At 40.0% G+C, this 26443-nt stretch overlaps 1 protein-coding gene across 3 annotated transcripts in view; it reads left to right on the top strand.

Moving 5' to 3' along the window:
* Positions 1-285: 285 nt before the first annotated feature.
* LOC132378972 (protein TBATA-like) overlaps positions 286-26443 on the top strand; it is a 43538-nt gene continuing 17380 nt past the window's right edge. The window contains exons 1-8 of one of the 3 annotated variants that reach the window (XM_059946370.1): positions 286-408; positions 896-991; positions 5237-5382; positions 7083-7172; positions 7283-7339; positions 13646-13887; positions 17651-17830; positions 22805-22893. In XM_059946370.1, coding sequence (XP_059802353.1) covers positions 7293-7339; positions 13646-13887; positions 17651-17830; positions 22805-22893 — 558 coding nt within the window. In that variant the 5' untranslated portion in view covers positions 286-408; positions 896-991; positions 5237-5382; positions 7083-7172; positions 7283-7292. The remainder of the gene's footprint in view (positions 409-895; positions 992-5236; positions 5383-7082; positions 7173-7282; positions 7340-13645; positions 13888-17650; positions 17831-22804; positions 22894-26443) is intronic. The other 2 variants (XM_059946369.1, XM_059946371.1) reach the window with 2 other exon arrangements.

The following is a 26443-nucleotide window of genomic DNA, read 5'->3' as shown; positions in this document are numbered from 1 at the left end:
ATTTTACAATATTCAGTTTCAGTGCACCTCTCTAGTGCAAAATTTACAGTTATTCATTGTGGGTTTGGTTTGCATGGAAATAAGAAAGAGGCATTGCTCTTCACTCAGAAGATTTGTCCTTACTGGAACGGCAAGCTTTCATGGGAACACTGCACATTCCCATGAGAAGCTTCAAAAAGAAGAGGAAATCATAATTACACATCTTGTGGCATCTGACTGTGTATAATCCTTGTGCTGTATAACTTGACTACACATGATGTTTTCAGATTAGTGTATCCTAGCAACCACAGCTAGATTCAGTCACAAGGCAAACAAACCAACAAACTGGACTGAACTAACATCAATGTGCCTGAAGTAGCCCAAAGTTAACAGAATACCGAAAAAATGTTGAAATTGTAGTTGTAACTGGTGAGTTATTTCCGGTTGGTGCTATATCTTATGTACAACACCTTACCATTTCTTATCTTGCTCATTATAGAACAGTTCCTTGAGGATTCATATAGTAAATTCTTTGGACCAAACAAAATACTTTAAATGTGTAGCAAATGATCACTAGCATTAGTAAATAGTGTCAAATAATATGAATGACGTAGTTTGTTTTGAAGCGCTATACTTCTGCTATTTTTGCTATATCATCTACAATGTAAACTTTATTTACTAAATTTATATTGTATTAAATAGAACAAACATATGGACATAGAACAAATTGACAGGATGATTTCTGCATTTGTGAGGAAATTTGTTATTTTTGAAATCATTGTAGGAATACTGAAGAAAATGATTTAGAGGAACAACATATTAAGAGACAGTAGGAAACAGCCCAAATTAATTCCTTCATAAGCACTTCATATGTGATTTGAATATAAATTAATTATAAATATCTTATGGATTATAGGCTCTTAATAGCATAAGCTTAAGAAAATCTCAGCTGGTCTGTTATCATATTTCTACTATTAGGACCCACCTGCTATTCTCGCCATCTCTCATACTGGTAAGATTTTCCCATTTATTTATCTACTATTATGCAATAGTTCTCTTACATGTATCATTGTACCTATATTGCCTATTCTATCAGTTTCACAGTCTTGATACCACTGCTTGGAATAATATGCTCTGATTTTTTTATTTGATTGATTAATAGTTTTTTTAAATTTATGTCCCTTTATTCTGGCTTCAAACATATACTTTACTCACCTTCATCACCATTGTGAGCCGTGTCATGTGCGTGGGTGATCATGGTCATGACCATGGCTGTTCTTGGCAAATTTTTCTGCAGAAGTTATTTCCCATTGCCTTCTTCTGGGCAGTGCCTTTACAAAACAGGTGACCCCAGCCGTTATCAATACTCTTCAGAGATTGTCTGCCTGACATCAGTGGTCACAAAACCAGGACTTGTGTTTTGTACCAGCTGCTCATATGACCATTCACCAGCTGCTCCCATGGCTTCACGTGACCCTGATTTTGGGGGGGGTGCACTAAGCAGGTGCTATACCTTGCCCAAGGCTGACCTGCAGGTTAGCAGAGGGAAGGAGTGCCTTATACCTCCTATTGTAAAATTTAGAGTTATTCATTCTGGTTTTTGTTTCCAGAGGAAATATTTGCAGTTTTCAAGGTTTGATGTGATGTACATTCAGAGATGATCTTCTGCACACAACCGCTGTTATGCATGTCTATTTGAGTTACTGTCACCTGCCTGTCAGCTTGAATTTGTTTGGCCATTTTCCTCTGACCTCTCTCATTAACAAGGTATTTTCACCTACACAACTACCATTCACTACTTGTTTTTAGTTCTTTGCACCAGTCTCTATAAACTGTCCTGCGTGGAAAACAGTTTCTGAGATACTCAAACCACCCCATCTGGCACCAACAATCATTCCATGATCAAAGTCACTTAGATGACATTTCTTCCCCATTTTGATGTTTGGTCTGAACTACAAGTGAACCTCTTGACCATGCCTGCTGCTTTTATACATTGAATTGCTATTTCATGTTTGGCTGATTAGATATTTGCATTAACGAGATACAGTTAACTGTGTACAGTTTTAGCTAATAAAATGGCCATTTGCCTGCTCTGCTGCCCATAAATCACTAATAGGCACTAACTCAAGTGCTGGCAAGAAAGAAAAATCTGATATAGATTCTCCCAGTTAGGAATTCAGCCAAAATTCTTAGTTGTCTTATGAAAGGACCCAGCCTATGATCAGGTCTACTTTCTTCATTCTCCTTCAACACAGTTAAATATTTTCCAGTCAAAAATTAACTGATGCATAGTGCTATGCAGTGTATTAGATACAAACATTCTTAATTGTGGAACTGTATGTTCGTTAGCGGCTACATTTCATGAACGTTTGCCTGGAAATTGGATTGGACCAAACACTTTCTGTTGAGACCAGTGGTAGTGCATTTATATATTTTTTCCCTAGCTTCAGACAAGCACCAAGTAGGTGTTACTCTTTGCAGCATGCCTGTTCATGCCTGCACAGACACAACTTGAAATTAAAAGTTCCATACTATGACCATTGTGGGACAAGACATCAAACTAAAAGCACATAACCCTCCCTGTATACTGCTCTTTTCAATAGTCGAAGGGCTAGGATGCTGATTTCAGAAATCCAAACTGGGTAAATAATTTCCAAAGTTCATATGGTGTGCCAGAACTAACAGGAGACAATCCTCCTCTGTTATCAGAGTTATGGTTTTGGCATGACTGGCTACTCAGTGTAATTCCAAAGTAACTGAGTAACTCTACAGAGTCTTAAAAGAACCATGTTTTTCCTGAAGCTCTCTGATAAATAATATTTGGATGCTTAATATTTCTGAGGCTGTCATTACAGAAATATATGGTATTCTGCAGCCGTCAGCTATATATGGCAGTGTTTGGCAACACTCTTGTACATGGGCTGCTCTCTCAAAGTCATACTGACTTTGCTCTTCCTCTCCACAGGATCATTCCAAATGGCCACAGGATGTTTCTCAATCTGCTGCTCACTGCATCAGGAGAAAGATCATTGATGTATTGCACTTGCAAAGAAATGATTACACTATTTTGATTTCAGTGAGGAGGATATGGCATTGAGTCATATGCTTCTAAGGGTTTTCTTGCAGCACATCTATCTTTTCTTCAAAAATTGGTTTCTGCTTCTTGAAGTGTGTAGGTAGATTGGCATCATATGAAAAATTGCCTCCTAGTGAAAACCACGTTTTTGGGAACCACATAACTTGGTCATTCTAAGAGAGTTCCCAAAGCCCTGAGGGATAGTTCTTGGTGCAATGATCATCTTTGTCCATGACGGATCAAGCCAGTGTATTCGTTAATTACTGCAGCAGTTGAACACAAGAACAGTGATTATCATCAAAATATCAGAATGAGAGTGGAAAACTCAAAGGCCTCCTGAGGCTAAGATTTAATTGCTTGTTGTACTCCGCAAACAGTTGTGGAGACTTCATTATCATGTATAATATGAGGAGGGAGTTCTATAACTGTGGAACTCACTGGCAGAGGGCTGTAGAGGCCAAGTCATTGGGTGCGTTGAAGGCAGAGGTTGATAGGTTCTGATTGGTAAGAGGGTCAAGGATTGCAGGGAGAAGACAGGAGAATAGAGTTGGAAAAAAAATCAGCCATGATTGAATAGCAGAGAAGCCAAAATGGGCGGAACAGCCTAATTTACATCTTATGGCTCACGTGCTGCCTGCTGCACAATCCTGTTAATTGAATACAACAGCTGCTGTTGGAGAAGAAGCAGCAAGGATACCCAGAATCTGGGAGCCATGAGGCAGAGACTGGAGAGCAGCAAGAGGACAAGCAGGAAGGGAGTGGCCTCCAGAGATATCCTTACTCAGCACCCAGTGTCGTCCTTCAGCTGAACCCAGGAACCAGGTATTGGCCCTGATAGACACCTTCTGCACAAAGCCCATATGGAAACAACAAACATCCCACACACCAATCACTACCAAAGACAAGGTACATTATAAGAGCAATTATAATTGCAATTGATTATTTAAAAATTGCAAAGGATAATTTATAATCCTTCAAAAACTGCCTGGCTGGTCTACCTGAACTGCTTGATTACTGATCCAGTTACTTACATTGTTTGCTACAACTTGTCTGCAGTCCCTAAAAAGTTGTACCTTGCTTAAAGAAAGTTGGCTTACTTACCTGAGAGGATGAGGATCTCTCCATCTAAAACGGCGCTTGAGACCCTTGAACATTTATGCATATTGATGGCTTCTAATTGCATGCTCAGAAATATTTTGCAAAGAAACTGACAAGCTACAGAAGATAAAAGCATGATGCCAGAGAGAAGCAGAGCAGGTAGAAGATCCTCAATGCAGAAATTAAACTGACAAAATTAAAGGGCAGCGACATTTTTTTTTGATGCAGGAAATGTAGATTCATTAAGTGTCACACACAAAAACGTTGGTGGAATGCGCTTATCATTGGGGATCGCTCCCTACGCGACTCCCTTGTCCATTTGTCCCCCCCATCCCTTCCCACCGATCTCCCTCCCGGCACTTATCCTTGGGGATCGCTCCCTACGCAACTCCCTTGTCCATTCGTCCCCCCCATCCCTTCCCACCGATCTCCCTCCCAGCAGTTATCCTTGTGCTGTGTTCCACCAGTGTTTTGTGTGTGTTACTTGAATTTCCTGCATCTGCAGATTTCCTCATGTTTTCATCAAGTGTAGTGAGTTTCTAACTAATTGCATCTGATCCTGGAAACATGTAATACATTTGAGTTTTCTTCAAATTCCTATATCATTGGGAACATTGGAAAGGGATTGGAATAATGTTTTGCCTGAAAATCACTATTGTTAGGCGCAGACATACTCATATATAATAGAGTTACAGAGTAATACCAGGTTTCATGCAAATAAAGGCTGTTACAGATATACTTAACAGTAGTTTCATTTTTTTGTCATGGGCTTTGTAATGTATCAATTAAAGCATTTGATTTGAAGAACTGTAACAGAAAGGAATCATTTCATTTCTGATTTGGATTAATGCCTGTGTAATTCCAAAGTGTTTAAAGACGGAAGTCACCAATTAACGAGTAAATCAACAGATGAGAAGGTAAATATGTGTAAAACACTGTGCAAAAGTGAATTTGGATTTTTTTCTCTAGCTTACTAAATCCTTTTTGCTAAAGGAAAATTGTTTAAAGATTACCAGACTAAATCCTCCTGGAGAGAAAAACTTCAAAATTTTTTTGTTATTGAACTTTCCTTCTACCCTTCAGCTTGAATATAATTAATGGTTTAACTTGCTGGGAGTCTGAAGTGATAACAGCACAGTGCAGACACGTGAGCAGCAGAACCAAAAGTGTATCTCTTTCACCAAAAAGCCGGTTAAGAATTCATAAACAAACAGAAGAGCATCAGAAAGGTAGGTACATTAGTCACTGTGAGTATATAAAAAACATAAACTTAGAGAAGGCAAACAAAAAGAAGGATGGAAAAGAACATAAAATTGTATTCCAGGTTTCTTAACAATTCTTTGTAACCTCACCATGATTGATAGCCATCCACCTCATGTCATCAGGGTTTTATAGATCAACAACTGAGGCAAATATTTTCTAAATGCGGAGCATTTCATCTGTGATACTTCACCAAAGATAAAGGAATGGTTCATTAGCAGTTCACTTTATGCAATAAATGGGAAGATTTACAGCATATTTTTGTCACCAAACTGTCCACACCTCCCAGAATGTGGACCCATGTCAATGAAAATGTCTATTTGAAAATGTATATCGAACGAGAGTAAAGAGTCATTTAATGGCTTACTAACATTCACCCTTATTAAAGATTCTTAATACATCAGTTGCTCACTGACGCAATTTATGTCATGTCCTTTTTTTCTTTTTCATGAACTTAAAAGAACAAGCCTGATCTACTTTTAGTTTCTCTTCAAGTCTTATTTCCTACTCATTTTACCTTTCACAGGGGTTCCTTTCATTAATTAAAGGTAATAAACGATGCCCTTACTGAAGCTGCTCTTCTCATTAAAGGAACTTCACTTTTATATTAAAAAATTGGCAACATTGCTGAGAGATATAGATAGGTTAAGTGAGCGGGCAAGGGCCTAGCAGATGGAGTACAATGTTGGTAAATGTGAGGTCATCCATTTTGGAAGGAAAAATGAAAGTGCAGATTACCATTGAAATGGTAAACTAAATTACAGCATGCTGCTGTGCAGAGGGACTTGGGAGTGCTTGAGCATGAGTCACAAGGGATTGGTTTGCAGGTGCAGCAGGCTATCAAAAATGCAAATGGAATGTTGGCCTTCATTGCTAGAGGGATTGAATTGAGGAGCAGGGAGGTCATGCTGCAACTGTACAGGGTACTGTTGAGGCTGCACCTGGAGTACTCTGTGCATTTCTGGTCTCCATACTTGAGGAAGGATATACCGGCTTTGGAGGTGGTGCAGAGGAGGTTCACCAGGTTGATTCCAGAGATGAGGGGGTTAGACTATGAGGAGAGATTGAGTTGCCTGGGACTGTACTCACTGGAATTCAGAAGAATGAGAGGAGATCTTATAGAAACATATAAAATTAAGATAGAGGCAGGAAAGTTGTTTCCACTGGTAGATGAGACTAGAACTAGGGGACATAGCCTCTAGGTTCAGGGGAGTAGATTTAGGATGGAGATGAGGGGGAACTGCTTTTCCCAGAGAGTGGTGAATCTGTGGAATTCTCTATTGAATGAAGCAGTGGAGGCTATTACAGTAAATATATTTAAGACAAAGTTGCATAGATTTTTGCATAATAGGGGAATTAAGGGTTATGGGGAAAAGGCAGGTAGGTGGAGGTGAGCCTATTGAATGTTTAGATAGAACATGTCTGGAATGTCTGGCTAGACTTTAGCATTAACAAAGGTATTACAACACTTTCAGCCTTGAAAGGTGCCTGAAATAATAACATAGAACAAGTCTGATCTGCATTTCAAAACACGGGTGGATATTGTGCTGGCTGTAATGATGGTAAGATTGCAGCCAGAGATTTACTAAACAAAATTGTTGTCTTAGCTGTCTTCAACCTGCTTGGTTCTAAATTACTGCCCTTTTTCCTTTCCCTCCTTCTCATGAAGCACCATATTCAAAACAAACAGACTGAAGTAGTTTCTATATTCAAAGTCATTGCTTTGTGAAGTCATCAAACTTAATTTCATCTTGCAAAAGTGAGTACACGTGAAAGAGTCTATTGTCGAAAGGTTGTTGTTTAAGTTGTTCTGAGTGGAGCTTACAATTTTTACATGCTATTGTTCTTTCTTTGTCTTTGTGTGTGAAGAATTAACATAATGATGACAGCAATGAATGAAGTTCCAGTATTCAGATCTGAGCAGGAGTAAGTATGATGCAATATAATTTTACAACTCAACCACCTTCTTCTCATGTGCTTTAATTGCCATGTAATTTAGTAAATTGATAGTTCAAACAACTCATCAAAGCCTAATGAATTTAGTCAGAATTGTCAGTTGGATTGTAAGAAAAATATTTGATTTCCAAAGATGCTGATCAAAATGACAGTTACTTGACTGACTGTAAATATGAATTTCTCATGTATGATGTTGTACTTTTCATGGCTTTTCTAGTCCAAGCAAATTATATCACAGTGAATGAATTAATTTCATTTTCAAATAGCTATCTATAGTTCAGTTTATTTGGGCCAAGTATCTTTCAAATACTTGGATTTAGTTTTAACTGGTCATCACGTAAAACCCCAGATGCTTGCCCCTCTGGTGGTCTGGGCCATCAGCTCTGAAATTCACATCAATATATCATTCCATTCCTCCTATTCCAAGTTCCTTGTTGAAATACAGCCTCTAATCAAGCTTTTGATCACACTGCCCTACCCCTTTTTAGCTAAGTATCATCATCATCATTATTATGTGACATAGGTGATCATGGTCTCACGATTATGATTGTTCTCGGCAATTATTTCTGCAGAAGTGGTTTGCCATTGCCTTTTTTTGGGCAGCGTCTTTACAAGATGGGTGACCCCAGCCATTATCATTACACTTCAGAAATTGCCTGGCGTCAGTGGTCGCATAACCAGGACCTGTGATTTTCACCAGCTGGTCATATGACCATTCACCTCCTGCTCCCATAGCTTCGTGTGACCCTGATCATAGGGTTAAGCACAAGCTACACCTTGCCAAGGGTGACCTGCAGGCTAGGTGTAATTTATTAAAAAGATCAGATTCAACAAAGCCCAAATAAACTGAACTGTAGATAGCTATCTGAAAATGAAATTAATTCATTCACTGTGACTTAACTTAACAAATCAGCCAGAAATTTGTCTGGCTCCATGGCTGTAATGCTGCTGACTCTTTCCTTGTCCATGCTCATCCTTAGGTACACCATTACTAACTGACTATTTCTGTCTGGCCTCTCTCAATCAACTTCATAAAACTAAGATCATCAAAATGTTGTTGCTTTTCCCCTAACTCACACTGCTTCTAGCCTGGCTGCCCTTGGTTAAGCTATGGTTAAGTTTGAAAAATAGCTCTTGACTGTAAATTGTTTTATGTTTATGCCTGCCCTTTTTTCTGTCATCTGCAGCAAAGGTATCCTTCTAGGACATTTACATTCCTCAAATAATGGTCACTTAATTCTCCTGGATTTATTCATACTTTAGCTCCATTTCTTCCCAAATCTTCCCCCTTTTCTACCCATCTTCTCTCCTTCAAGACTGCTTAAAATCTGCGTACTTAAAAAAGCTTTTAGTTAAGTTCATGAACTTGTAAAGCTGTGCGAATGAACATTTGGGAACAAGTATCTAAACTGGAAGAGCGATATACAGATTAGTAAATTGAGATTCTGGCATAGTCATATACGTGGAATCAAAGCCTTCGGCCAACATCACAAACTCAATAACAATCCTTCAGGCCACCCTGTCTTTACCAAAGGTAGCAGCACTGTGATATAATTCAATTTGGAATCTTTCATAGCATTATGTGAAAGATGGACAAGGAAAACATCCTCATTACCACCTGTTATCTTCCCAAAAATGATCAATCAGTGCTCCTTCATGTTTAATATTTTAAAAAACAAGACAAATGTGCTTCTTTGTGACAATATAACAACCTACTGAGCTTATCAAGTCTGGAAAGCCACAACTGACAGATTGGAAATACAGCGGGAGATCATCTTTAAAAAAGATAATTTGACATTACCTTCATCAATCTACCAACCCTGTATTACAAATCTGTTCATGATAATATTGGTTGAAGCAATTACTGCAAATTCCTTATGGAAACAAAATGGTCTTTACACCTAAATCACATTCCATTGTACTCTGTGGAAGTATGGAAGTTATGCCTGGGCGTCCATACAACGTTCTGGGCTATCACCAGCAGAAGAATTGTACTTCCATACCTCATGCAGTCATTTGGCCCTCACACCACCATCACTATCAACACAGGGTCTTTGAAGAGTACAGAATGACATGCTGGGGACAGCAGTAAAGATAAGGTGTCAAACTGGCATAGCTGTAACATGGGTCTGCATGCATTCTAAACAGCACAATAGCAGTAAAGCAACTCAAAGACCATTACATCAGGTCAAAGCTCTGAGCCCCACAACTTCCAGTTATGAATGCTGGTAGACAGTTAAACAATGTGACAAGGAGACTTCAAGAACATCCTCGAATTCAACATCCTGGGGCCTATTCAATTCCAGTCAAGCATGATGAGTGGATGGTCTATCTCCTGTGATCCCTACCATCACAAAGTTAGTCATCAATTTGATTTATGTAAAGTGATATCAAGAAATCACTGAAAGCACCGGGTACAATCAAACTTGTAGGATTAGAAAATATCCAGACCGTAGTCCTCCAAGAGGAGGACAACCTTGTCGTAGGGTTTAGAGCCTTGCATGCCTCAATGACCCAGAGTGCTATGTTGGCTGGAGTCAGGGCTTTATGCTTTGGACCTTGGTAGGGTCACAATTGCAAAACAAATCAAAGGGTAGAGGCCAGACTTGGAGTAGTCCACCAGTCCAGTAGGTTGGAAGGTTCAGCTCAGGGCCAACAACCCTGACTCATAAAATAAAACTGTTAAAGAAGCAGCAATGAAGAATCCTTATACATCTGAGTGCGACAGTATTCCTGAGTCTCCACCTGGAACTTGCATGATTGACAGTAGTATACACCAAACTACTGAAACAATGAAGGAAGCCCTGAACACTCCCAGAGATGGAGGACCTTCATTGCTGCCCTAAATGCCAGCAGCTTAACAGACAGTAGAGAGAGACTGTAGTAATGAAGATATGTGTTTTAGGACTAACCAAGCTATTCCGGTGTAATTACAATACTAGTAACCAAAATATTGTGGCTAATTATTATCAAATTAGGTATAAGGAAACTGCTGGAAAGTAATGCTAGTACTGTCAAGGGTCATCTCACCGTTCCAAGTATTCTTCAGTTTGAGTTTCACCAGGAACACAAGCTCCAAACCTCATTATAACCTCAGCACATACATAAACAATAAATCATAGAGGTTATAGAGACATACAGCACAGAAGTAGGTGCAGGGCCCAGTGAGTCTGCGGTGACCATCGTACATTCACTTACACTAATCCTATGTTAACCACCTTTGGAATTCTGCCCCCCATTCTTATCAATTCCCTTAGCTTCAGTGGCCAATTAATCTTCCAATCTGTAAATTTCATCACAGGGAGAAAATGCAAACCCCACACAGGCAGCATCCAAGGTCAGGATTGAACGAGGGTCCCTGGCATTGTGAAACAATGGTTCCACTAGCCAGACTACTGTACTGCTCTGGTGGCATGGTGAGATGACAGTAACTACTAATAACATTGGTGCCACATTTGGCTGTGTGACAATGAAGGCACTTGGTAAAACTGAAGTTAATGGGCAATTCACATTGAAGTTTTTCCTTTAAAACTCACCACTGGCTGCAATCATTTATTACATAAAAGAAATGCTTTTAGTTACTGGATGTCAACCATCCAAGCCCCAAGACATCTCGGCGGAAGTTCCTCAGTCAAAGTCCTAGTCACATATACATTCAACTGCTTCATCAATGATCAGTCCTTGATCATAAAGCCAGATATTTGATGGTGCTTGCACATTGCTCAATTTCATTCAGAATTCTCCATAAATCCAAGCCTACATTCATCAAGATTCAGGCATCAGCTTGTCGGTGTAAAGTAACATTTGAGTGACACAAGTGCAAGGAAGTTTAACCATCAACCTTAAGTGCAACTGCCATCACTGAACACCCACTGTCAACATCCTGGGATCCTGACTGACTAGAGAGTTAACTGGACTAGCTACATAAACACTGTGGCCTTAACAACACATTAGAAGATGAGTATTCAACAATGTTCTAGAAGTTTGATGACAGGATATAATTGTTTGCATGTTTCTGGATTCACAACCTTAAATATTCACTCCAATTGAAGATCGGAATTGGATTTATTATCATCTCATATTTGATGTGAAATCTGTATTTTAGTGGCAGAAGTACAATGCAAAGACATAAAAATGACTATAAACTAAAAAGAAAGTACAAAAAAAAAAGAGGCTTCCATTCCCCCTCACCAACTCATCCATTTTCACCCTTACCCTTGGCTACCCTTCACCCTTGTTTGTCATATACATTAATGATCTGGATGATGGGGTGGTAAATTATCCTATTTAAATTATCCAATAGTATGTATGCAGATGATACTAAGGTAGGTGACGTTGTGGATAATGAAGTAGGTTTTCAAAGGTTGCAGAAAGATTTAGGCCAGTTAGAAGAGTGGGCGGAATGATGGCAGATGGAGTTTAATGCTGATAAGTGTGAGGTGCTACATTTTGGTAGGAATAATCCAAATAGGACATACATGGTAAATGGTAGGGCATTGAGGAATGCAGTAGAACAGAGTGATCTAGGAATAATGGTGCATAGTTCCCTGAAGGTGGAATCTCATGTGGATAGGGTGGTGAAGAAAGCTTTTGGTATGCTGGCCTTTATAAATCAGAGCATTGAGTATAGGAGTTGGGATGTAATGTTAAAATTGTAGAAGGCATTGGTGAGGCCAAATTTGGAGTATTGTGTACAGTTCTAGTCACTGAATTATAGGAAAGATGTCAATGAAATAGAGAGAGTACAGAGAGGTTTTATTAGAATGTTACCTGGGTTTCAGCACCTAAGTTACAGGGAAAGGTTGAACAAGTTAGGTCTTTATTCTTTGGAGTGTAGAAGGTTGAGGGGGGACTTGATAGAGGTATTTAAAATAATGAGGGGGTTAGATCAAGTTGGTGTGATAGGCTTTTTCCATTGAGAGTAGGGGAGATTCAAACAAGAATCCATTGAGAGTTAGGGGGAAAAAGTTTAAGGGTAACTGTGGTGAACTACATATACCTGTCTGGACACACCCCCCCTGCTGACTGCTCCTGTGGCTCCTCCCACAGACCCCTGTATAAAGGCAATTGGGGGCACTGCTCCTCCCTCAGTCTCCAGGATGTCGTGTGGGGATCTCTTGCTGCTGACTGCTCTCTTCCAGCGAATAAAAGCCTATATCTCACCTCACAACTCAAAGAGTTATTGATGGTGCATCAGTAACACGAGGGGGAATTTCTTTACTCAGAGAGTGGTAGCTGTGTGGAATGAGCTTCCAGTAGAAGTGGTAGAGGCAGGTTTGGTATTGTCATTTAAAGTAAAATTGGATAGGTATATGGACAGGAAAAGAATGGAGGGTTATGGGCTGAGTGCAGGCCAGTGGGACTAGGTGAGAGTAAGCGTTCGGCATGGACTAGAAGGGCCGAGATGGCCTGTTTCTGTGCTGTAATTGTTATATGGTTATATAGTTACCTATCACCTGCCAGCTTGTACTCCTCCACCTCCACCTCCACCACCACTCCCCCCCATCTTCTTTCTCTGGCACTGCTTTCGTTTCCAGTCCTGATGAAGGGTCTTGTCCTGATATGTCAACTGTATATGTCCCTCCATAGATGCTGCCCAACTTGTTGAGTTCCTCCAGCATTTTGTGTGTATGACTTCTTACTGTTTTAAAAGGCATTGGAAGGAAATATTAAGACATGTAGCCAAAAGCTTGGTCAATGGGGAAAATTTAAAAATACATTGTAATAGAAAGGTAAGGAGTAGAGAGACAAGGAAGTTTAAAATTTATATCCTAGGCAATTGAAAGAATAGCAACTAATGACACGGCAATGAAAGCTGGGATAATGCAATGATCACAGAGTTTGTGGGACAGGAAGAAAATTCAGAGGATGGGATTAACCAGTTGGTTTTATAGAAAACTAGTGTGTGCCATGCTAGTGTAGCAGTTGGTGCTATGCTATTACAACTCGGGGCATCGGAGTTCAGAGTTCAATTCCAAAGCATTCTTTAAGGAGTCTGTATGTCCTCCCCGTGAAATGCGTGGGTTTTCTTCGGGTGCTCTGGTTTCCTCCCACAGTCCAAAGGCATACCGGTGGTAGGTTATTGTAAATTCTCCCATGATTAGGCTAAGGATAAGTCAGGGGTTGCTGGGTGGCTTGACTCAAAGTACTGGAAGGGCCTATCCGATGCTGTATCTCATTAACAATAAACAGTTAATATATGCTGGTGGTTTGATTCTTCTTCAAACATTTCTAAGGTAGTATCTTAATGTTTTCACATCCTTCTGAAATCTTCAGGAAGACATCAGTGAAGGAAACAATGGAGAAATTATGTCCACCAGTGCTTGATCCATTCAAAAGCAACCAAGAGCCGACGATGATGAGGAAATTGGGCTCAATGCCTCGTAACTCACTACTACGCTTCAGTCTTGGTGCTGAGAGGCCACAATCAAATAGTAGTACTCGTTTTGGAAAGCTGAGCCATCATTCCTTTTTCTCAAGGCATAATCCTCACCCTCATCGAGTAACACATATCAATGGTAAGACCTTAGAGTAAACATTTATATCCCTTTATTCAACAGGCAGATATGGTTGAAGGATGTACTTCATCCCTTGTATTTCAGTTATCTAGAAGTAATTATCATGAATATTCTAGGTGGTTCCAGAATTTTCCTCTAGCTACATAGAACTTTATTTGTTTTTACAGCACTCATTTGAAGAAAATCTTCTTAGCTTTGACTTTCAAATTGCTGGTGTGCTCCTTATCTTACTCCACTTTAATTTTCATGTAGCGTGTAGACTTTTTTCATTGCCCAGCTTATACAAATGCTTCAAAAGCTTCCTTAGTGATACAACTTATACCTATCATACATCGGAAAACATCAAGTGACAAAAGCATATTTTTGTCACTCTGATGTACTCTGATTCTATTCTGATTTAGTATAATTGTCAATTTCTGCAATATTTTTATGATTTATATTAAATGAAGTGTGCCATATCTGTCTCGTATCTGTAGCCAGCGGGAAAACCCAGTGATCTTCTATTGAAGAGCATTTTTTCCAAGAATCTCTACTAGGCCAGCATATGGTAGAGCAGTAGTTAGCATGGCCCTATCATAGCTCCAGCGACCTAGGTTCAATTCACCACTGTCAGAAAGGAGTTTATATGTTCTCCCTATGACCACGTGGGCTTCCTCTGGGTGCTTTGGTCTCCTCCCACATTCCAAAGGCATACAGATTAATCAGTCACATGGATGTAATTGGCCTGCATGGCTCATGGGCCAGAAGAGCCTGTTACTGTGCTGTATCACTAAATAAATAAGTTCAGAATCTTTCTGGTCTAACAAGAAAAAACTATTATGTTACTAGATTTGGAAAATTAAATGGAGTTATGATTGCTGTACAACAACTGGGAAATCAAAATCATATCAAAATTAGGTTCCAGACATGAAAGGAGGATTGTAGAGCAAAGAATCAGTGTGGTAAGCTGGAGAAAGCAAATTTGAGAAGAATTAAAATAGGGTTGGGTCTAAATGACAGGGGATGAAAGTCAATGGACTGAACAACAGTGGAAAATCTTCAATGTAGAATGTACAAAACCAAAGCTTTACCTAATAGTCAAAAATATATGCATCAAAATAAACAATATAGAAAACTAGGAGATATTGTGGAAAATATAAGCAAAATTCAATTAAGGTAAACAAATAAAGCCAGGGCTAACTACTGTTGATAAATAATATAGAAATGGCAAAAACACTGAAAATCTAAATGGAGACATACAATTGATTGGCAATGTTTTCTCAAAATAAGATTTGAGAGAGGGAGATCTAGTTAAGGAGAATGGAAGTTAGTTGCAGTTATTCTGTATAATAAAGTGACCAGTGGATCAATTAACATTCTACATTCAATAGCCAATTTGTTAACAACAAACTCCCATCATCAGCAATGTAACTATAACCAGATTTTCTGATCTGATAATGTTTGAAGAATAACCATTGTTCACAGAACATGGGATTAAACCATTTGTCTTCTTTAAAACATCCTTTGTAATTACTTACATCAAGCTAAGAAAGCAATTAATCACTGAGAGGTTGTAGTTCAGGCAATCAACCACTCAATAGGTGCATTTAATGGCAGAGAAATATATATAATATACAACCTGAAATTCTTTTTCTTTATTTGTTCAGTTAAGCACTGTGGTGTCAGCCTAGGAGTTGGTGAGCCAATACATGGAGTGGTATCTGCCATATAGTGCTTAGACTGAGCGGTAGAAGCTGGGCCATGACTCCAAATGACTAGATATAGGGAATATGACAAAAATAAAAATATGTTAATTTTTGGATTGTGTTTGATTAGAGATATTTCCTCTGTTACGTACCCCGTAACTGGGTGTCTAACCAGCAGAGAAAGAAGAATCCGTTGGAGTCTGGTGGTACCAAACTAAAGGTGTTTATTAGTAAACTACACAATACAATATCAAAAATGCAAATATACATATAAAACAAGTTAGCAGTAATAAACCTAAAAGTGTAGGAATAATAATAATCAATAATAAACAAGCTCCATCGATGTCTAGGGGTAAATGAATTGTCATAGGAAAGTATCAAGTTCAGTTCATAAATGCTGAAGTAGTTATGATTGTTATATTGAAATCATTGGAGAGAGAGAGAGAGCGAGCGAGATGTAACAGCAACAGCTGCGGCAGGCAAACCTTTTGTAGCTTTCTTAATCCATCGTGTCGTTGTGGCCATTCAGTTATGACCCCTCTGTTCTTCAGCTAGACCGTTCTTCTGTGGTGGACTCGTCACTCTGGCATGAGTGGACACACACACACACACACACACACACACACACACACACACACACACACACGTCCCCACCGGCCCTGCTGTAACACTGTGAGTTTTATTGACCGATCTCCTGGTTCGGTCTCCGAAGCCCCCACCTTTCTGTGAGTTCCAACACTCAGTCAGTGTCCACTGGTGTGTCTGAAGGGTGTCTCTCCAGACCTGTCTTTTATCCCCACTCAGCTATCCATCAACTCTGAATGACCGTGTCCATCAAATCATCCGTGTCCACTCCTGCTATCTCCTGTTAACGAGCAAAGTAAAGTCCTTGTAGTGGAGGATAAATAATCCAGGAAGAGACAAAATACAGTAAATCAACAGTCTCTCTCCCCCTCTTATCTGTAGTAGATGTTCTTGCCTGGGCTTTATCTCCCTCTCTCAATAGCAGCTTAACAACAGCAATAGTTCGTAGTTCTCAGGAGGGGGGGAAATGGTTAACTCTGCACCCCATTGTCCATCAGGTCTGTCCATCACTCATAACACCTCACAGTGCTAGACTCCTGTGTCTGTTCCACATCTCAGACGTTTTTTGTAAAGAGTTGTCATGTTCTTCCTGTGACAGTGTAGATTTCATCGGAGTGTTATAGACCCCCCATGTCTCAAAGACATGTGGGTTGGTAGGTTCATTGGCTATGATAATTTACTCCTATAGATAAGTGCTAGAATTTTGGGGAAGTTCATGAGGATGAAGATAGAATAAAACATGGATTAATGTAAGATTGGCATAAATCAATTGATGATCAACATAGATTTGGAGCTGAAGGGCCTGTTTTTCTACTTTATCTAGAACAATGGCAATTATGAGAAGAAGGCCAATACAATGGTTCTAGAAGAATGTAACAATGAATAGTAAGTTTGTAGATTAATAGAAAATAATTGAAAGTGAACAAATCTGCAGATTCTGGAAATCTAAAATAAAAATAGAAAATGCTAGAAATACCCTCAACTGTCAGGCTTTATTAAACAGATTTAAGTTTCAGTTCAAAGACTATTCATCAGAACTGGGAAGGTGGGAAAAGAAATTTATAAAACCGCATGGAGGGTGTGGGGGAGGGAGGTGAGGATGCCCAAGGTGACCATGGGGATGAATTGTAAACAAGGTTTTTGTAAATGGGATCAGTAAGAAAGAATGTGGATAAAAGAAACTAGGAGTTGCAATGAGATATGGCTGGCAGGGTAAAGAAAGAGAAAAAAAATCAAGCGAAGTCAACGTCACCTATGGATGACTAATGTGTTTAATTTCCCTGTAGGTTGCTTGATCCAAATTACCCTTTTTATTTTAATTCACAGTGTAAAGAGGTAGAGAAAAACTTTGATCTAGAAGTTAAAATTGTTGATGTCAAAGTTCATATGCAAAACATATTGCTCATTATTGTCTTAGGAATGACACACCTTATCTCTGAAACAAACTACGGGAAAAAAATCAGGATGTGTGCTTTTCATATTTTTTTCCACAGGACTCAACGGAATGCCTGTTTGCACAGTAAATGATGACTGGCATGTCAGCACTCCACTTTCCCCACATCCATTGATAAAGAGCCAATTTCCAACCACAATCCTGGGAAGACTTGGATTGCCTATCAGTATTTTCCATTGTAACGCCTTCGGAGATGGTAGTATCCCAAAGCCAACCATAGGTTTGTATTGTTACTGGCAGATTAATACATTCTGAGAGGGACAATGAAGATCTTGCAATGAAAGCTAGACAGTTCTGCAAAGTTGAAATAAAAAAATAGAAAGCATTTGTATGCTTTTTGTGGAGTGGAACTTACCAGAAATGGAACTCAGAACATAGTAAAGTTCCTGTGGAATCTGGCCTTTGGTCCTCCATCTCTTCACTGACCATGATTCCCAGGAAACACAAGAGAACCTGGAGCAACAAATTGAAACTGCAGGAGGAATCCAATGGATCAAGCTGCATCAATAGGAGAAAAGAAATTGTTGATGTTTTGGGTCAAATCCCTGCACCAGGTCCTGCTGCTCAGTTTTGCTCCAAAACATAACTCCTTTCCATCCACAGATGCTGCACAAATTGCTGAGTCCCTCTAGCAGATTGCCTGTTAAACTAACCTCATTTGCTTGCACTAGTATATATCCCTTTATTCCCTGCCTATTTATGTGTCTGTCTAAACATCTCTTAAGTGATAGTATCATCGTTTCTTTTACTACCTCCTCTGGCAGTATCTTTCAGGTACCTACCACTCTCTTTGCAAAATAAACCTGCCTCACAGATCTCCAATAAGACTCTGATTATCTACCCCATCTATAACTAACATAATTTTATATATTTTTACCAGATTGTCCCTCAGTCTTTGTACTCCAAAGAAAGTATTCCAACTTTGTCCAACCTCTTCATATAACTAGTATAGTAACCTGCTGAACCTCTTCTGCACCCTCTCCAAGGTCTTCACATTCTTCAGCAGTGTGAGAACCAAACCTGCATACAATGCTCCAAATGCAGCCTAACTAAAGCTTTACAGAGCCACACCATGAGTTGTTCCCTTTTATACTCGGTGCCTTGTCCAATGAAGGCAATCATCGTGCACCCTACCCTCTTGTGTTGCCAATTTCTGGGAATCATGGACTTACATTCCAACTTGGACTATGGGCTTATCACATATGTATCTAAATGGCTTATAGAAGATATGAGAGCATGGATGCTTTGTAATAAAGAACAACATTGAAAATTAAAATTATTGAAAATCAAATTCTAAACTTCATGCTGAAAACTGTGGTTCTCTGCTGGAGTACAGTAAAAGATTTCTTTTGCTGCAGTATGGGGGGATCATTGAATCCCAAAAGTAACAAGAAGGAAACTAATGGACCTGAACATTTTTAAAAGGCTTACGCTTAACTTTCATAAAGGCATTATGGTATGATCCATTAAGGCATTCAAGATTTGTAACTATCTAACAGGTTCAGATAATGAGCCCATAAATAGATAGACAAGTGCAAGAGCTGTGAAGGACGTAGTTAAGATGTTTCAAAAATCTTTAATGAAAGTTCAGGAGTGTTCATTTAATGCTGGGATAATGAGCTAATTAAAGGAAAAGGACAGCTAAATCCTATAACAAAGCACCCATAATATTCTGGAAATGAGATGGAGGACTCCTCATTCAAAGCCGTGATAAAAGGTAATATTGTACAATTCCTAAAGATAAATGCATTTATCAGAGGATGGGTTAACATTGGGTATATATGTCAAGACAGATTGATGAACTACTTTGCAAAGCATCCAGATTCAGTCTGCGAGGGTAATCCCGAGTTTCTTGTTACTTACCACTTTAATTCTCAGTCCCATTCTCACATCTGTTCATGGACTCCTTCCCTTTGTACAAGATAAGATAAAACTTTATTTATCCCAAAGGAAATTATTGTTGCAAGGTTGCTCAGTCAGAAATGTTTACTTTAAAATACAAAATGTAAGCATTGAGGTATGACAAAATACAAAATGTGCATTAAAAAGTAATAGTGCAAAGTACAGATGTGCAATGAAACCATATATGATTAGGGAGGAGGAGTTGTAGAGCCGGGAGAAAGGATCTCCTGTGGCGTTCAGTGGTATACCTCTGTGGAATCAGTCTATTACTGATATGTCTATCCATGGCCTCCTCTACTGTCAAGATGCAGCCACAATCAGGTTGGAGGAACAACACCTTCTATTCCGTCTGTGTAGCCTCCAACCTGATGGCATGAACATTAATTTCTCTAACTTCCGTTAATGCCCCTCCTCCCCTTCTTACCACATCCCTGATTTATTTATTTCCCTCCCTCCTTTTTTCACTCTCTCTGCCTGTTCTCCATCTCCCTCTGGTGCTCCCCTCCCTCTTTCTTTCTCCCTAGGCCTCCCGTCCCATGATCCTTTCCCTTCTCCAGCTCTGTATCCCTTATGCCAATCACCTTTCCAGCTCTTAGCTTCACCCCACCCCCTCCTGTCTTCTCCTATCATTTCGGATTTCCCCCTCCTCCTCCTACTTTCAAATCTCTTACTATCTTTTCTTTCAGTTAGTCCTGACGAAGGGTCTCAGCCCGAAACGTTGACAGTGCTTCTTCCTATAGATGCTGCCTGGCCTGCTGCGTTCCACCAGCATTTTGTGTCTGTTGCTTGAATTTCCAGCACCTGCAGATTCCTCGTGTTTGTGTTATGAAAGGTGTTCCTCTGTTTGTCCAGTATGTCACGGAGTGGGTGGGAGGGATTGTCCATAATGCTCTATAGCTTCTGCACCATCCGCCTGTCAGACACAACCTCCAGGGAATCCAGTTCCACCCCCAGAACAGAACCAGCCTTCCCGACGAGCAAAAAAGCCAAATGTAGAGAGGTGTATATCATCTTCTGTTGAAAATATTTAAGCTTTGCAAACACCATATTACATTCTACAACTGCAGCTAACTTATTTCCTCTGTTTCCATTCCTGCTGTAGGTCAGCCAATTGTAATATTGGCTAATTTTCACTCCATTAGCACTGCTGGGAATTACTTACAGTTCTGCGCTTTACAGCTAGAAACTTGATTCAAAGACTGGCAGGACTGGATGCGAATACAAGCTGTGAGGAGTGTGCAAAGTGAACTAAGCAAGTTTAGAGAGTGGGCAAATAACATGCGCTATTCAACTTTGGTCCTCAGAAGAAAAAGATTAATGTTTGAAATAATGATTGATTGAGATATGATAAGGAGCAATGATACCTGATTTTCCTCATACTGCAGTCATTGAAACCAAATGTTCAGATAGTTAGAAGGGCAACAGGTATGCTGGCCTTCATGGAATAGATTTTCAAGTCTAAGAGTAAAGATGTCTTGCTGTGATTAAACAGGGCCCAGTGAGATCTCTTTCTTTTTTCTCTTCTTATCTGAGGAAAGATGTTCTGCCAATGAGCAAGTACAGCAAAGTTTTAAAGACTAATTCTTGAGATAGCTGGACAAACACCATGAGGAGAGACTGGATTTGTTAGGCCAGTATTCACTGGAGCATAGAAGAATGAGCCAGGATGGCATAGGAAATTATAACATTCTAACAGCGCCAGATAGAGGAATTACAGGTAGAACATTCACAAAGGTGGGAGAATTCAGAATCAGCCTTATGATTCGGGATGCGTCATTTAGAAAAGAAAATGGGAGAAATTTCTTCACTCATGATTGAGGAATCAGTAGAATTCTCCACTCATGGAATACAGTGAAGAGCAAGCTATTGAGTACATTTCAGATGTTCTAGAAAGATACATTTCTAAATGCCAAAGGCTTTAAGAGACAGGGGAAGAAGGCAGGAGTGGGTGATAAATGAAAGAAATGCTGTAGGAGATGGAAATCCAAAGTAACACACACAAAATGCTGAAGGAACTCAGCAGGTCAGGCAGCATCTATGGACAAGAATAAATCATCGACTGGAAAGGAAGGGGGAAGAAGGGGGAAAGGGGAGATGATAATCCACTGTATGACAGGGAATGATCATCTCCGTTTATGTTGAATAATGCAGCAGCACTCTAAGACCATATGTCCTATTTCTACTCCCATTTTCTATGTGGCTCTGTTTCTATAATTGGATACTAAATATTTCAGGATACAATGTGGTTAATAAGGTTTGCGCAGTTCTGGGGTTTGTCAATAGAAGCATAGTATATAAAAGTAGTGAAGTTATGCCAAATCTTAATCAAACTCTAGTCAATTCACAAATGAATTATTCTGTTCATCTCTGGTTGTCACACTTCATGACAAAGGATGTGAATGCATTAAGAGGAAAATTTACAGGAATGTTTCCCTGAACCAGTTAAAAGCTTAGAGTAGAGAAACAGTGGCCATATTTTTGAAGAGAAAGCCAGTGGAAAATTTGATCCAATTAGAAAATGACGTGGCTTTGGACAGAGTGGATAGCAGGATATTACTTCCTTTATTGGAGAGGTAGAGAACAAGAGGAGAGAATTGTGAGATATCATGTGGTAGGAACAGAAAGGTACTACCTGCAGATGTGGTACAGGAAGATTTGAAAGGGAATTGAATAGCTATCTAGTGGAGAAATTTTTGAAAGACCATGGAGGAAAGGCCAGAAGGTGGAACTAGAGAGATGCTTTGATAGAAAAACTGGTCTTCTGTGCTGTAACCATTCTATGATAAGCATCCCTACCCTCCAGTCTTTAAAAAAGTCCTTGATCTCACTTCTTTAGCTAAACCTCAGATAATTGGGTAAAATATTATCTTTTCAAGCTCATCATCAATTTTTTTTTGATGACATCCTTGCAAAACACTTTGACAAGTGAACAATGACAGGAATTCAGACTGTCATCGTAGCCTTATATCTCTGCAGGGAAGCTTGTTTCGATCTTGTATTTGTATTATTGGTCTTGATGCTATACTATTTTCAAATAAGTGTTAAAATATTTGTTGCCATAATTTACAATTATTCCTCAATTCCTGTTATTAGATATTCAGAAGTGCTTTTAAAAAATACTTTAATGATTAAAGTATTCCTCTATTTCATCATCTTGAATAGGTACTTTTGAATAAATCTCAATTTTAGGAAATCTGTTAATATGCAGATAAACTTGGCATATAATCTTGAATAACTTGAATATTATTCAGATATTATCACATGCCAGTGTAAGAATGACCATTTCTTCCAGCACCACTGTCTGAAGCTTGGCGGGAAGAACTGAGAGAATTTACCTCTAAGGCCTGCTTCCTTTTACCTGAACCTCCCGAACAAAAAAAGGTCAGCACAACTTTCATTAGCTAAACAGCTTCGCAATATGGTTACATTTTATTGTTCTTACAGAGATTACATTAGCTTCAAATGTTCAAATTTTCAAAAAGGAAGAGAAGTTCTATGTTGGACCAAGCTGGTAATTTCAACAAAGCTCCTGTGGTACCTTCTTGTCCTCATAATGAGAAGCACACATGGGCGATACAAAATAACAAAGCTTGTTCCTCATTACTTTATTCCTTATCAATTACTTTTGAGATGCACAGTCAGTGAGGAAGAGATTTGGGGATTTAAATTGCAATTTTTACTCCTCCTCAAAGGTGTTAATTTGACCCAGCAACCATTGGCCCAATCCTCTTTACTTTGCTCCAGAGGTTGCTTCCTAACCCGCTGCGTTCTTCCAGGATTTTATTGATAAAAAGAAATCTATGTAACAGTTTATGTATCCCAATGCAGATGCATGAAAACTTCTGAAAGACATTTCAAGTTGCTGCTCTCACATCTGTTTAAAGCTTTCAAATATTGCCCTGTGTATTTTAATGGACTGCATTCTGAATGAAATGAAGAGATTCAGTTTGACAAACCAACTTTATGGAAATAATTATATGAGATGATGGTCAAATGTAAAGGAAGAAAAATGTTCTAGGATCAGTCAGACTTGCTACAAGTTATCAATATGAAAATCAGATAATTTAATTTACCCAGTAAAGTGCAGACATCAATGAATATTTATCTTTTCAATTAATAGATAATATTTGAGTGCCTAGTAATCTCCTAAAATCAGGATTAAACTATATATTTCTTTAATTATTTTGACGCAATTATGGAGAAGGATGGTACTTGCAACTAGCTTAGAAGAAACTTTCTCACAAGATCTCAGCGTGCCACTATCACAAATTTCTCCTGAACATTAATTGATTTCAGGCACCAGCTATGCAGGCTCCCCCAGTTCCAAGTCCCCCTACATATGAATGAGCTCCCATAATATTTTAAAATTTAAAAGTCTGATATGTATGTTTGTTTCCATGAGCAGCAAAACTAGAGTTCACTCTCTCTTCATTTTTCATAGTTTGAGTTAAGGAGATCCATCTACAGAACAGAAAAAGGCCTTTTGGAATGTATATATCCATGCCAACCAGGATCCCATTTTCCAGTGCTTGCCATCCATTTACCTGTCCACATGCTTCTTACATGTACCTCCCTCCACCGCTTCTTCTGGCTCCTTATGTCTACCACCTTCTGGTTTTGAATTCGCTAACATTGGATAAAAGACTGCTCACCCCATCTATTCCCTTCCGGATTCCATATACCTCTGTGAGATCAGCCCTCCATCTCCTACACTCCAAACTAAAGCCCCAGCTTGTCTAACCTATCCCTATAATTCAGTCCCTTGAATCCTGGCAATAATTTAATAAATCCTTTTTACATTCTTCGCAGTTTAATCAAATCCTTCCTATAACAGAGTGACAAAGACTGAACACAATGCTCCAAGTATGGCCCCACCAATATCTTGTACAACCGTAACATAACCGATAAGTTTCTAAATTCCTTGCCCTGCCTGATTAAGGTCAGCATGCAAAAAGCTGTGTAGCTGTGAAGCAGTTTAAAGGAACTATGCACCTGTACTCCAAGGTCCATCTGCACTGCAACAGTATTCAATAAGAAGTCCTGGCTTGTGTGCGTGGAAAGAAGTCTGGCTGACTGCGTCACAGTATTGAAGCTGCAACGAGTAGGATCACAAGAGGCTTCAGAGAGCTGTCACCTCAACCAGGCCGATCCTGCTCCAATTCAATGGTTCAATAGTTCTGTTTAAAACCAGAGAAACAGATGCTGAAATTCTTCTTTTTCACAGACATCCATGAAAACAGAAGAGTGTTCCGAAGAATGAGTGACAGTAAAAATGGTAGAACCCCAAAGCCCCCCACTCCCCCTCCCACACATAAGCAGTAGTAAAGCCACAACCCTCCCCCACCCACTTCCACAAAACAGTATCAGCACCCTCCATCCACCAGGTATGCAAGAGTAAGGCCCCCAGTAAAGCCCATGATCTGGTGTACAACAAAAACTAATCACTCACCCGACAATTCAACATACAGCGGGCTCTCTCTCTCCCTAAGGAAGGGAAAAAAGGAAGAGTCCGCTTACACAGCGAGAGGGGAGACATAACAAAGCAACTAGCTGATTTACAGTTTTAAGTCTACTGCGCCACTTTTTTTTCCAAAGTTCTCCTCCATGGGAATTGGCAACAAATTCATCCCTACCAACACAAGAGAGAGAGTGAGTGAGTGAGTGTGTGAGAGAGAGAGAGATTTGCTGAGTACAGATCCTCCAACAGCTGATCCGCTGTTCCCGATATTCCGTTCTCTCCCATGATGCTTCAGTTGGTGCCACCTGCTTAGAATCAGCCCATCCCCAGGGCCGTGAAACCTTGGAACCCCACAGGTGCACTTGCCTCCTAGACCACGTCCTTGGGATATTGAACAGCGGCCAGTCGTGAGCTCCCAGGAGCAGGTCCCACCACTGCAAAAAAACAAAGCCTGAGCATAACTCCAAGGCAGGGTCTTTAACAATTCTCACCATCCAGGACATCTTCAACGGGCAGTACATCAAGCGCCCTCATTGAGGACCCTCACCATCCAGGACAACTTCAACAGGGAGTACATCAAGTGCCCTCATTGAGGACCCTCACCATCCAGGACATCTTCAACGGGCAGTACATCAAGTGCCCTCATTGAGGACCCTCACCATCCAGGACAACTTCAACAGGCAGTACATCAAGTGCCCTCATTGAGGACCCTCACCATCCAGGACATCTTCAATGGGCAGTACATCAAGTGCCCTCATTGAGGACCCTCACCATCCAGGACAACTTCAACGAGCAGTACATCAAGTGCCCTCATTGAGGACCCTCACCATCCAGGACAACTTCAACAGGCAGTACATCAAGTGCCCTCATTGAGGACCCTCACCATCCAGGACATCTTCAACGGGCAGTACATCAAGTGTCCTCATTGAGGACCCTCACCATCCAGGACAACTTCAACGGGCAGTACATCAAGTGCCCTCATTGAGGACCCTCACCATCCAGGACATCTTCAACGGGCAGTACATCAAGCGCCCTCATTGAGGACCCTCACCATCCAGGACAACTTCAACAGGGAGTACATCAAGTGCCCTCATTGAGGACCCTCACCATCCAGGACATCTTCAACGGGCAGTACATCAAGTGCCCTCATTGAGGACCCTCACCATCCAGGACAACTTCAACGGGCAGTACATCAAGTGCCCTCATTGAGGACCCTCACCATCCAGGACATCTTCAATGGGCAGTACATCAAGTGCCCTCATTGAGGACCCTCACCATCCAGGACAACTTCAACGAGCAGTACATCAAGTGCCCTCATTGAGGACCCTCACCATCCAGGACAACTTCAACAGGCAGTACATCAAGTGCCCTCATTGAGGACCCTCACCATCCAGGACATCTTCAACGGGCAGTACATCAAGTGTCCTCATTGAGGACCCTCACCATCCAGGACAACTTCAACGGGCAGTACAT

Source organism: Hypanus sabinus, chromosome 21 (assembly GCF_030144855.1).
Source record: "Hypanus sabinus isolate sHypSab1 chromosome 21, sHypSab1.hap1, whole genome shotgun sequence".
Classification (NCBI taxonomy): domain Eukaryota; kingdom Metazoa; phylum Chordata; class Chondrichthyes; order Myliobatiformes; family Dasyatidae; genus Hypanus; species Hypanus sabinus.
This window is presented reverse-complemented; position numbering and strand designations above follow the sequence as displayed.